The 13,972-nt window shown below is 36.1% G+C and overlaps 1 protein-coding gene across 2 annotated transcripts; it reads left to right on the forward strand.

Annotated features, from left to right (window-relative positions):
- The first annotated feature begins 1,256 nt into the window (after positions 1 to 1,256).
- arg1.L (arginase 1 L homeolog) lies at positions 1,257 to 12,575 on the forward strand. Of its 2 annotated transcripts, none has more exon segments than NM_001086948.1 (8): positions 1,257 to 1,322; positions 5,065 to 5,137; positions 5,635 to 5,809; positions 8,614 to 8,773; positions 9,377 to 9,471; positions 10,072 to 10,176; positions 10,681 to 10,817; positions 11,684 to 12,575. In NM_001086948.1, coding segments are annotated over 8 exon segments (972 nt in total). In that variant the 5' UTR covers positions 1,257 to 1,262; the 3' UTR covers positions 11,851 to 12,575.
- The last annotated feature ends 1,397 nt before the right edge of the window (positions 12,576 to 13,972 follow it).

The following is a 13,972-nucleotide window of genomic DNA, read 5'->3' on the forward strand; positions in this document are numbered from 1 at the left end:
AATACTGTACTAACAGTATATTACAGTACATTACAGTAAAAATGCACAGAGGGAAATAACTGAAAAGTATTGTTTTGAAAAGGTAAACATACAGTGTGCTCCACTTTATATCTGTGGAGGCCAGTGATTTTTTTAAGAACTACTTTTGAGGTTTTAATAATAACATATAGTGCTAGAATTAATTTCCTTTCAGGATGCCTTGAAACACATATGGGGTTAATGTAATAAAAGGAACTACCAGTAAGTTTGCCCGGGACAGTAACCAATAGCAACCAGTAGGTTGCAATCCACAGGTAGCATTTACTGGTGACCTGTTTAAATGCAAACATTGTATTGGTTACTATGGGTTACTGCCTCTGGGCAAGCTTAGTGCCTTATATTACAATTGGGGTGATCAGTAAATGCTACTGAAGTATGCTTTCTCCAAAAAAGTTTAGCCTCCAGGATTATGTAATAAAAGGTGCAATATTTGCTACAGGTCTATTGAACTATGCCAACCAATCAGCAAGCATCATTCACTGATCACCTGTTTGAAAGCAAACATCTTATTGGTTACTATGTTTTTTTGCACCTGGGAATCTTAGAGCCCTTTATTATATATGGGGTAAGGCGTATACCCCCTATAAGGAAAGCTCTGAATTACCAAAAGGCCATCTACTATAGACATTATTTTATTCAAATAATCCAAATTATTATTTCCTTTTTCTCTGTAATAATATAACAGTACCTTGTACTTGATCCTAAAATATAATTAATCCTTATTGGATTATTGGGTTTATTTAATGTTTATATGATTTTCTAGAAGACTTAAGTTATGAATATTCAAAAAAGTTCCCAGGACCTGAGCATTTTGGATAACAGGTCCCATACCTGTACATATAAAAAGTGAGTATTAATGGTCTGTAATATAGGACATTGACCAACAGAGATTAAAAGGTACAAAGCGGTCTTTTTTTTTGTGTTAAAACAGTGTTATTTTGATATTGCATTCAAATATAAAACAGATACTAATTTGTTTCTTAAACAAATGTTTTCAGTTGAGCAATGAACACCAGTGGTCAAGTAAATGAATTACAATATTGCCTGAAAACCTACTTTTTATGCAATGACATGAGACAAACACACGTCTGGACCTTGCATAATATGTACTGCTGGGTGGAGAAGTTACACCTCTTTGCCTCATGCTGACACACAATAGTAGAGTACAAAAGGAGATTCCAACTGTTAGTAACATCAATTTGTCACTTGGGAAGCTGCTTACAATGAGTAGCCAAGGAAAGACATCAGTTGGAGTCATTGGAGCCCCATTCTCCAAGGGACAGGTGAGACAGATATTTTTTTTTACAAATTTTGCCCTTTTTTATCTTTCTATCTGATCCAATTGCAGACCTACATATCCATCATCTAGATGGCAAGTTGACTATTTTAATTTATGTTTTAGCATCTTTGACTCTCTTTAAGGGTTACCACTACAGTTTCTTAAATCTCCAGAATCCTATTTTATCCTTCACAAACTTCAGCAGTTAATTCAGTTTTAAATTCCCAGAACTTATTTTAACCATGTAGTTTTACAGTTGCTCAAACAAGTTGTCACATACAGTACCTATAGCCCAGGATAATATACTTTTGTTGAGCAAAGCTTAAGGTTGTCTGACACTGGCAGTAATACTGAACCCAAGTGTATTGACTTGTCACTTGAAAACTGAGATTGCCAGTATGGGTATTGGATCTGTTATCTGGAAACCTGTTATCCAGAAAGCTCCTAATTACAGGTAGGTCACCCCCCATAGACTCCATTTTAATAAAATAATGAATTTTTTTTTTACAAATGATTTCCTTTTTTCTGTAATACTAAAACAGTATCATGATCCCAACTAAGATATAATAAATCCTTATTGCAGGCAACATAATTCTATTTAGTTTAATTAATGTTTATATGTTTTAGTTCACTTAAGGTATGGAAATCCAAATTATGGAAAGACCCCTTATTTGGAAACCCCCAGGTCCAGAGCATTCTGGATAACAGGTCCTATACCTGTACTGCAATTCTAGTACATCCCTGAGCTTTCACAGTTCTGCTGATATAAACAAACGGTAACTGCTCTTACAGTGTAAATGTGTAAGGCAAATTGCATGCATGATTGCATTTATTACAAAATGTTGTCACTCTAACTAGCATATCTGTTTAGTTAAATCATTTATTTGCTAATTTCATACTAATGCTATATCAATTAAATAGTAATCATGTAAAAAGGCAGTGTGTAGGGAAAATCACTTACTGTTTATTACAGTCCATGGTATTCAAATGACATTGCTATCTGAAGTGCAAGGCTCACAAATAAAAAAAAACACATTTTGTGCAGTAGGAACTAACTAATAACACTAGCTCTTTAGTCTGCAGCTTCATTCTCCATAGCACATCATTGCCAACATATAGTAACATTGTTTTAGTTAGAAGGTTGCTTCCACATACAGCTTGTGTTGCACTAATAATCTGCTAAAGGGAAAGACAGCTATGGAATGGCACCAGAAGAAGAACTTTATCTCGCAGCACTCATTTGGCAGACAAACAAGCAGAGAGATTCTGGGGGTTGCAAAAAAAGGAGCTAGCAAGAAATGTATTACTTTTTGAGTCCTCCCCTTTAAAAGGGATTATTCATCTTTAAATTAAATTTTTATATGATGTAGAGAGTGATATTCTGATAATTTTGCAATTAGTTTTCATTTTTTATTATTTGCAGTTTTTGAGTAATTGAGCGCTCCGATTTGCAAGTTCAGCAATCTGGTTTCTAGAGTCGAAATTCCCCTAGCAAGCATGCACTAATTTGAATAAGAGACTGGAATATGAATACAAGAGGCCTGAATAGAAAGAGGAGGAATAAAAAGTAGCGATCACAATAAAGACTTACAGAGCATTTGTTTTTAGATGGGGTCAATGACTCCCATTTGAAAGCTGTAAAGAGCCAGAAGAAGAAGGCAAATAATTCAAAAACTATAACAAATAAAAAATGAAGACCAATAGAAAAGTTGCTTAGAATTAGCCATTCTATTACATACTCGAACAAAGATAAGCGGCACTCCGGATAAAAAAAAAACAGCGATGCTGGTCTGTGACCTATTGCAATAAAAACGAAGAAAACAGGTACCGGCACACAGGTGCAATTCAAGTAGGGGACTTAACCCTTACGTGTTTATTAAGTCGACACAACGTTTCGGGGGCACCTCCCCCTTCGTCAGGTGACGTCAGGTGCAATAAAACCAGCATTTTTATCCGGAGTGTCGCTTTTGTTGTTCAAGTATGTCTTATTACAAATCGAACACTGTTGGCAGAGCATCCGGCATTTGGAGGTGCATTACAGAGAACAGAGGAGGGGTGAGTCTGGAGTACCCTTATTTCTTCATTCTATTACATACTAAAAGTTAACTGAAAGGTGAACCACCCCTTTAAGGAAATAAATTAGTCTCAGAAGTGCCCTGGGGTTTCCAATGCAGAATGCCTTTCCCAGGTTGCCATTGAAATGCGTACAAGTAAAAACATTGACATTCTGAATATTAGAGGGTTCAAGCTGAGAAGAGACAAGCAAAACTAATTAAACAAGACAATTCAAATGAGAGGGGTTAGAATGTTAACCGACACCTATCAGGAGGTTATTGGTTTTAATAACTAAAGACTCTCAAAAAAGCTTCTAGTTAAAAAGAGATAAGAGGAAACGTGTTATTCTTGAAATTCCTGCAATGGTAAAGAATGCAAAAGTGCATGCATCACATTTAAGGGTTGGTTTTCAGCAGTTTGCCATATATATATATATATATATATACACAAACATTTTTAATTTGAGCTTCACTGTAAATACTGTAGAATTCTGGTTGAAAAAAAGTGTATTTACAAAGGGATTCAGTGTCTGTGGTAAGGACCAACAGGATGTTCCGTGATGTAACCGAGAAATCAGACGTGCCATTCATCTGTGCTCTATAATGCAACACCCTATGTATTGTTGTCTGCATGAATAAGTAATGTCTCACAATGACAAAGCAACTGTGATTATTGTTTTCCTGCTTTAAATAATGTGAATCACAAAACACCATCCTGACAAATCCACATAGCTTCTTTTTTGTCAATACAGTACTGTTAAACCATAAACAAAACTTACCAGTTATATTTGAAAAATTACAGCGGTGTATTCATAAACAGAGATTTCACTTCTTAAACTCTTTAGATGCTCATCATTTTTATTCTATGTGGCTTTTCAAGTTTTCAAGCTTTTAGCTAAAAAGAGATTAGGAAACGTGTTATTCTTGAAATTCCTGCAATAGGAATGTAATGTAAATGTGCATGCATAACTTACCACATTTTAGGGTTGCCTTCAGCAGTTTGGCATATAAACACAAACAATTTTGAGCTTCATTGTAGTACTCTAGAATTCTGGTTGAAAAAAAAGTGTATTTACAAAGTATATCAGTGTCTATGGTAGATTCTATTCTAAGCAACTATTCAGATGCTCATCATTTTTGTTTTGTGTGGGGTTTCAAGTTATTAGTGTTCCTATTCTGCCTCGTTCCAGTCTGAAGTGAAAAATGCTGTCTGATTGTCAGGAACATTAAACCTAGAGAATAAAAAATTAGGATTTACTGCCAGGCCTTGGGTTTTCTAGAATTGTTCCTAAAAGTTCACCTGATCTCAACGTACCATAGAAATCACTTTTGTTTGTCTATGGAATAGGCGAGAAAGAGGGGCTTCGGTTCCCTATCAGGTCAGCCTTCAATATCTAAAAGAGTATAATTTACTGGCACATTCTTGGTTTTCACACCTTTAAATAATATACCCCTAAGATGGCCATATATGTGTGTGTGTGTGTGTGTACCATGGATATCAGTTGATAAGTAGTCTGGGTAGGGTTGAAAATGTAATCTGCTGATGCACCATGTCAGCCAGTGTCCTACTAATTGATCTTATGGCTGTTGGTTCAATGAAACAGAACATTACAAAGGTTAAATTGAATTAGAAGTGTCAACTGGTTAAAAACAACTTTCTAATGTATTTTTTTCTCTTTCCTTTTTTGTTAGCCAAGAAGAGGAGTGGAAGAGGGGCCTAAATATTTAAGAGAGGCCGGGTTAATTGAGAAATTAAGAGAATTTGGTAAGCCTCTGCATTATAATATTGCCTTTTCTCTAGCAGATAATACTTTGCTCCCTGTGTTGCGTCCATAATACCAAATAAAAATATAGTGTGGCACAGAGCATAATATTCTCAGAAAAAAATTTATTTGCCAAAAAACACACTGTATATAATGATCTACAGATGATAGACTGGAAAATGATGGGGAACAAATTCAGATCAATGCAGATGAAAATTGTGTTTATTGACCTTGCTGCTAGCCATAAAAATGTACATGTAAAAATGAGACTAATCAATTTCCTATTTTACCTAAAAAGACTTATGCCCAAAATTGTGCAACTATAGCCCTTTTGCAATACTCTGTTATAGTAAACATTAAGTACGTTCTGTAAATGTTGTCAGAGATTTGTGAGTCACCACTTCTTTTTAGTTTCAGTTATGGCTTCCATGTCAAAATGTATTTTGAGAGAGAACATGTATTGAAATGTTTTCCACTGTGCTTTTTCCTTTATTCACAGGCAATGATGTTCGAGATTGTGGGGATTTGGATTTTCCTGATGTGCCTAATGACACACCATTTAACAATGTGAAAAACCCACGTACAGTTGGGAAAGCTACAGAAATATTGGCCAATGCTGTCACAGCAGTAAAGAAAGCTGACAAGACATGCCTAACCATTGGGGGAGATCACAGGTACTTTCTAGTAGAAAGAAAATTCACTGGCACACAACTCTCTCTGTACTATATTGAATGGGAGGGTGCAGATCCCTCCAGTACATTCTACTTCTGGAAGGCCAGGGCTTGCAAGTGAGATTCATCTCTGTCCAATAAATAAAAGTCAGCATTTCTCTGCCTTCAATATGTTGTACACTCGGGACACTCAGTGCCCAGGGCATTGCAGTCGTCATTCTAAGTTAAAATATTCAGGAATTAATGTGCAGGTATGGGACCAGTTATTCGGAAACCCTTAATCCAGAAGGCTCCGAATTATGGGATGGCATCCCATATGGATGGATCGATCCCATAGACTCAGTTTTAAATCAAAAATTAACATTTTTAAAAATTATTCCTCTATTGTAATAATAAAACTGTACCTTGTATTTGATCCCAACTAAGATGTAATGAAGACAAAACAAGCCTATTGGGTTTATTTAATGTTTAAATTATTTTTAGTAGACCCAATGTATGGAGATCCAAAATACAGAAAGATCTCTTGTCAGGAAAACCTTGTTCTGCATAACAGGTCACATACCTGTAGTGAGTTTTTAGCTGATACAGTAATTTCAAATCGAAATGAGCAAAAGTATCAGGTTGGCTTGTGCCTGAAGTAAGGAGGCAGAAGGGACATACAAGACTTTTATGAATTGAAGAGTTGGGCACAAATAAGAATTCTATTCTGTGTTGGTTGCTTCTGATAGCTTTAAGAATACTATTTGTCAGTGGAAAGTACTTCAGAAAGGTCTGTCAGCTTCAGAAATAAGTGAAATCTGGATGTGATACCAAGGGTTTATCTATCGGTCTATCCAATCTATCACAGTCTGTCTGTTGTACACAGCTCCAGCAGAGGTGCAATCACATAAACACCATCTGCTTTTAAATTCTTTTTCTGAATTATTTTCAGTCCTTCTCTCCTGTAAGTGAAACAAAATGAAAATGCAGAGAGACTAATTGCCTAATTTACTGGGCTATACCCTGGAACACCTGCTTAAGGGTGGTGACACACGGGGAGATTAGTCAGCCAGCGACAAATCTCCTCTACTGTGGGCGACTAATACAAATCACTTCGGATTTCTGAAGTCGCCCGAAGTGCCAATTGCAGAGACTTGACAAACTACTCTTAAATAAGGTCACAGTGTTGATTGATGGCCATATATAAATTAACTCCGCTGTCAACAAAGTGCATCCTTCTTTTTCTTTGATTGTCTGCATTCCACAGATACTTTAATGTAACACTGGTTGACAGAGAATGTATCTATATACAGTATCTATATATCGTATACTCTTTATAAACTGGTATGGCAACTTACAAGGACTAATGACTGGATGTTACGTTTTTAATAGTCCATTGTCCCAATATCACCTTTCATGTAGTCTGCAGCCCTTTTCTGGGTTGTTTGAAAGAACCAGTTATTGACTTAGGGAAATACTTCCAGTACATACATAGGGGCATATTTATAATATTAAAAAAAAGGGGCAACAGCTTGAAATTCCTCCACTCTATTCATTCTATGGAATTTTTGGTGACATTTTTATCAAATGATGAAAGTAAGAGTTCATGCTTTGATAAAAATGCCCAAAAAAATCCTGTACAGGGTTGATTATTGATACATGAAAAAATTCAATGAGTCATGTTTTTTTTTACAATTAATGCAGATTTTTAATATTAATGTAATTTTGGCACCACTCCAAGTTATGTCCACCACAACTGTGCCCTATACATAAAATAGATGCAATTGAATTTGCACTTTGATGCAAGTCGGGTGCAATTGGCACCTAATATTTTCAGACTGGGGGTTGCATCACTTCTGGAGTGTACATTCAAAATTTTTTGAATTTAGTTCACTTCATGAAAGTCTGTTGCTTCTTCAGACACAACCTGCTGTGAGAACTCTGGAGCTTCCCCAGGTTCAGGGTGGCTGTAATTTTAGGGTTCCCCAGCATCAGAAGCACCGGAGGATGGCTGCACTGGCAACCATGTGAAAGGGCAGGAACACATACTAATGCAATTAATTATGATTTGCTCATATAAGGTTTATGTTTTCAAAGAGCATCAATAGAAGCTTGCTTTGCAGCTGTTTAGATGGGTAAAATCAGTTACTTAATCCTGTTGTTTCCAGATAGATTATAGTTTCCATCCCATTTAGCAATTGGTAACCCAGAAATCTTTTAGTTTCACTTTTTTAAAGAAACTTAGAGTCTGGTAACAGCTTAACATCATTTTAAGGAGAGAAACAGGACCTAATCCAGATTTCCCTGATGTTTCAGCCTTGAAAAATACCTGCTTTGCAAAACCACCCCTGTCTTCAACAGTCAGTGTGAATGATTTGATCCAGTTAAAACATCTTCTGTAAATAACAACAAAATGACAAGCCCACAAACTAAAAACTAAAAGTATGTTAAGTTTTTTAGTTTTAAACCCAGTTAAGTCCTTTTTTTGGAGTAAACAGTACACATTACAAGACTATCAAATTTACTGACTTACTTTCTGGCAAACTTAAATGACATTTAATTTATGATCTTAGTGCTCAGATATTGTAGGTTTACTGGAAGGAAAATAAGCCTCATCCATGGAATTTGATTATTCCTTTTTTATATTTAAGATCTTGAGACTTTGCATGTTCAGACCTTTCTCATCTCAATATGAAAAGTTTTTAACAGCAGCCAGATATATACAATTTTGGTGTGTGCCCTTTACATTATGAGTTATACACACACACACATCACTTCTTTATTGCAGATGGTTAAAGACATTATGTTTTCCATTTCTCTTTGTGCAGCTTGGCAGTGGGAACGATTGCCGGTCACGCAGCAGTTCACCCTAATCTCTGTGTTGTGTGGGTGGATGCCCATGCAGATATCAACACTCCGTCCACATCACCCAGTGGCAACCTTCATGGACAGCCGTTATCTTTTTTAATGAAAGAACTCAAAAGCAAGGTAAACTAAATCACTATAAAGACATGTGCATATCAGTGAGAATTTCACAATACAACTCTGCATATGAGATTCGATTAAAATAATATCTGTTTGCCATGCAGCCTGCAATCAAAATCTTAATATACATACACATCAAATCACTCCTTGTTCTCTAGAATGAAATTGTGCCTTCTAGTGTGAGCTTTCATTTCCCAGTCTGCATTTAGGGGGGTTATGTAATAAAAGGCACTAAGTTTGCCCAGGAGCAGTAACCCATCAGCAGGTAACATTTATTGGTCACCTGTTTTAAAGCAAGCATCTTATTGGTTGCTGTTGGTTACTGCTCCTGGGCAAACAGTGCCTTTATTACATATGGAGGGGTAACACTGCTCAGAATGCCCAAGCAGTTGGTAACTTGGTTGTATGCATACATAATGGCATCTAGGGACCATCTGAACAATGGACAACCTGATTCATAGAATCATAAATTTCATTTATCTTCTTAGCTAGCTTATATATAGTAATCAATGTTGTGTGTTTAGGTTCTTTTGTTTTTTTTTAAATAAAGTTCGAAATCCAATTAGCTGTGTTTGATCTTCTTGTGTCGCCAAATTCTCCCCTTAGATGCCGGCTGTTCCAGGATTTGAGTGGGTGAAACCATGTCTCCGTAGCAAAGACATTGTATACATCGGCTTAAGAGATGTGGACCCAGGAGAGCAGTAAGTTTATTTTTCAAAAACTGGTAAAGCCCTTCATGTGCCTTGTCAAGCTTTGCTAAAAATGCAGAATTGGATCATTTAGTCAGTCTGAAATTCGTTGGAAGTTGTGACTTTTCAAGTCAAATATAGATATTGTCCTTAAAAATAGCTAGTTATGATACTGACATCAAAGGCATCATGAAATAATGATCCCTATTCACCTCTGGACATATTTTTCATATGTTGGCACCCCCTACTTGGTTGCATTATATTGGCTAAAGTGTCCCATGACCAGTACAGTGTCTGTAGGGAAGAGATTTGGACTAACACCCCTTTTTAATGGAATAAGATCAGCATCTTAGGGGGTAGATTTGGGGGTGCTACAATCACTTAGGGGCATAGTCTTTTGTCTAAGTTCTCGTGTACTTCAGCACAGGGGAAAGCAGTTAAACCCTAAATATAGCCCCCAATAAAACAAAGGAAGCAGACTCAGGCCCCCCTTGACTAGTTTCTTATGGTAATAAAGGTACATTTGTAAAAGTAACATTTGCATCCTGACACAGTACTTTTAATAAAATAATTTGATTCTTTGTTCATTTTAAATTTCCTATTTTTATTTAGTTACATTCTGAAGACACTTGGTATAAAATACTATTCAATGTCTGAAGTGGATTATCTTAAAATAGACAAAGTAATGGAAGAGACACTTGAATATTTGGTTGGCAAGTAAGTACAAAATAAACAACTGTACAAGCTAATTTCAAAAATACACAGAGGATCTAAAAGGTGTGATGGGGGTAATGGGACTGATATATAATGAATGCTCTTTAAATCACAGATTAAACATTATAGATAAAGTGCAGTTTTCCTTTTGTATCGATAGGTGAACGTAAAGGACCAGCAGAAAGAGGATAGGTTTTTGTTATTTTTTTACTTCAGACACTCATATTCTTGATAGATAGAATCCTATCTTACAGTCTCTCGTCGTTCAAACCATGCCCTGATTTTGTGACCCTAATAACCAGAAAAAAAATTCAAAACCCACAAAGAATAAAAAAAAAAAAAAAACCCCAAAGAACTATTTTCTTAGACTTCTACTGTCTGGGGTATATGAATAGTTTATTTTCATGGTTTACATCCCATTCAAGTATTTAGTTTTATATGTTCTTAAGAGCCTGTGGTAGGAAATTTCTATGCACTAATTGTATGATTTGCTATATTTTATTAAAGGCATAAGAGACCCATTCATTTAAGTTTTGACATTGATGGACTGGACCCAAGCATAGCCCCAGCTACTGGAACCCCTGTGCCTGGAGGACTGACTTACAGGGAAGGCATGTACATCACAGAACAACTTCACAAAACAGGTAACTGGCTTGGCATGGTGTTGCTAAGTGTCAGAACATAGATGTTCTTAATAGACTGCTCTGTGCCAGACACTGATGTAAAGAGAATACATGAGATAAAAATAGTACCAGTAGTTAACTTTTACATTGACCCCTGATTATAATAGTTGGGGTAAATAAATACAGTTGTACTGTAAATACTCATTCCAGCTACAGGCTGTCAGGAAAGAACCTAATAAAAGCATCCATGTCTTACAAAGTTATATACAGGTATGGGATCAGTTATCTGGATACCCCTTATCCAGAAAGCTCCGAATTATGGGAAGGCTGTCTTCCGTAGACTCCATGTTATCCAAATTCTTTTAAAAATAACGTCCTTCTTTTCTCTCATAATAAAACAGTACCTTATACTTGAGATCCCAACTAAAAGATAATTCATTCTTATTGGAAACAGAAACAGCCGGTTGGGTTCATTTAATATTTAAATCATTTTCTAGTAGACTTTAGGGATGAAGATCCAAATCACAGAAAGATCCGTTATCCGTAAAACCCCAGGTCCCGAGCATTCTGGATAACCGGTTCCATACATGTACTAGTAATCCCCAATCCACTGCATTGGATTTGACTTGCTTCATTTTCTGTCTGGACAGTAAAGCTACATTTGTTATTCATAATTGCCAATATTCACCCTAAATAACCTTTCAGCTGGGCTTTTAGGAGTATTTAGGAAAGGAACAGGCCATATACCCCAATTCTCACCCTATGTGGCCTTCAGGCTGGGCATCACCAAACCCCCCTCCCCCAGGGACACCAGCCCCACAGTTAGCAACTGATAATCGACATCATTGTTGAAACGATAGTGATTTTATACTTATTTCATATTTCAGGTTTACTTTCAGCAGTGGACATTATGGAGGTGAACCCATCGCGCGGAGAAACTAAGCGAGACGTTGAGGTCACAGTTAAAACTGCTCTTGATATGACTTTGTCATGCTTTGGGAAAGCACGCGAAGGATTTCATGCATCGACCATGATGCTTCCAGATATTTTCTAATTACACAATATTGTATATAGCAAGTGTACAAATAAAGCACTCGGGATGAAGCACACAATTTGACTAGTCCCATTTTAAAAAAAAATGCATTTTACACCTTCAAAAACAAATATGATTTAAAGGGGATGTACAGCTTAAAATTAACATATGATACGATTGTTCAGATACAGTTGTCCATTATATTTGGAAATGATCTATCTGCTGCTTTTGCAATGTTCAAAGTCTACAACTGAGGTTTGGAATTCACTAGATTCCCAGTTACCATAACAATTTATTATTTATCTCTGACGAATCCTCATTTTCTCTGCTGGCATATACAGCCAATCAAGCCTTCTACACCTCATATGTATTTTGCACTGGCGCCCACTGTATCAGCCTGCATCAAATTTTGGTATCAAAATCTGCTCAGAACGAGTGTCTGTCAATACACAGATATACATACATACATACATACATACATGGGATTGGAAGGCAGCTGATTGGCTTCTCCTGTGTGCCATTAGACACATATAGGTTAAATAGTAGCCAGGACATGCTTTACTTTTTGTTAAATATGAAATTGCATATTTTTAAAAATCAATATGATTATATTAAGCTGGCAAGGCAGTGTTTTCACATTAGTACAATTATCTCTGCTTTAAATGAAATGTGACTCCTAAGGAATGTGTAATTTACTCTGAAGCTGTGTAAATTCTATATTTTTAATAAACATTTATGTTGAAATATCCAGGTGCCATATTCTGTTGATTTGTCTATTTAATTAAATCCTTAACTAGAAACTAAACGGGTGGTTCATTTAAGGCAACTTTTAGTATGTTATATAATGGCTAATTCTAAGGAACTTTCAATTGGTCTTCATTTTTTTTGTAAATAGTTTTTTTAATTATATGCCTTCTTCTTCTGACTCTTTCCAGCTTTCAAATGGGGGTCACTGACCTCATCTAAAAACAAATGCTCTGTAAGGCTACAAATGTATTGTTATTGCTACTTTTTATTACTAATTTTTCTATTCACGCCCTCCCCTATTCGTATTTCAGTCTCTTATTCAAATCAATGCATAGTGCAAGGGTAATTTGGGCCCTAGCAAAAAGATTGCTGAAATTGGAGAGCTATTGAATAAAAAGCTAAATAACTGAAAAACGACAAATAATAAAAAAAATTGAAAATTGTCTCAGCCTCTATACCATACTAAAAGTTACCGTAAAGTTGAACAACCCCTTTAATCATTTAGTTTGTTCTAACTAATTCCTATGGACCCACTAAATATATGTACACTGGGAGTATATTCATGCTGCAATTATGAAATGAGACAACCCATAACTATAAAATCTTTTTATCATTTTGTAAGGACACCTGGGGCAGATTTATCAAGGGTCGAAGTAAAAATTCAAATTTCAAATACAAATTTTCAAGTTTTTTTTATGGCCAAACCTGTCAAATTCGACTAGGTAATTATTAGAATTCGATTCGAGTCAGAAATTTCGAAAACTAGAAATTTCTAAATGTATCATACAATGGCCCTATAATAACTCAAATTCAACTATTCGCCACCAAAAACCTGCCAGATTGCCTTTTAGTCAATGGAAGACATCCTGGGATCAATTTGGAGTTGTTTGCAGCCTTCCTGATATTCTATCGGAGAAAAAACTCAAATGGAATTTCATTCGAATTTGATTCAAGTTTGTGGGTCGATTCTATTCATCTAAAAATTTTGATTTTATTTTTTACAAAATTTAGTCGAATTTTGAGTTCATGGGAGTTTTAACTTCCATGTACTCGAAATTCGACCCTTGATAAATCTGCTCCCTAATGAGGGAGTCTTTGCCTAGTTTGGTCACAAATGTGTGCTGGACAAAAACCCCAGGGCCAGTGACAAGATGTTCATGTCTGGCAAGTTTGTTGGCACTCTACCCAATCTGTAAATTGAATGTCTTAATTCTATGCAAATTAGGGATATCTAATGTATATCACAGAAGGAATCATTTAATATGTGCAGGGCAGGGGTGCAAAGAACATACACAGTCACCCCCACCCCCCAAGTGAACAGCACTACCTGCATTTGGCAGCACTCTATTCATAATATGCAGCCTTTTGGCATCCCCACTTCCCACCCTGTCATTTT

The sequence above is a fragment of the Xenopus laevis genome, chromosome 5L (genome assembly GCF_017654675.1).
Source record: "Xenopus laevis strain J_2021 chromosome 5L, Xenopus_laevis_v10.1, whole genome shotgun sequence".
Lineage (NCBI taxonomy): Eukaryota > Metazoa > Chordata > Amphibia > Anura > Pipidae > Xenopus > Xenopus laevis.

Coding starts and splice junctions, on each gene's coding strand:
- arg1.L (XM_018261662.2), top strand. CDS start 3,299: ATGTCTTATTACAAATCGAACACTGTTGGCAGAGCATCCGGCATTTGG. Junction 3,374..5,064: donor TTACAGAGAACAGAGGAGGG/GTGAGTCTGGAG, acceptor CTTTTTTGTTAG/CCAAGAAGAGGAGTGGAAGA. Junction 5,138..5,634: donor TGAGAAATTAAGAGAATTTG/GTAAGCCTCTGC, acceptor CTTTATTCACAG/GCAATGATGTTCGAGATTGT.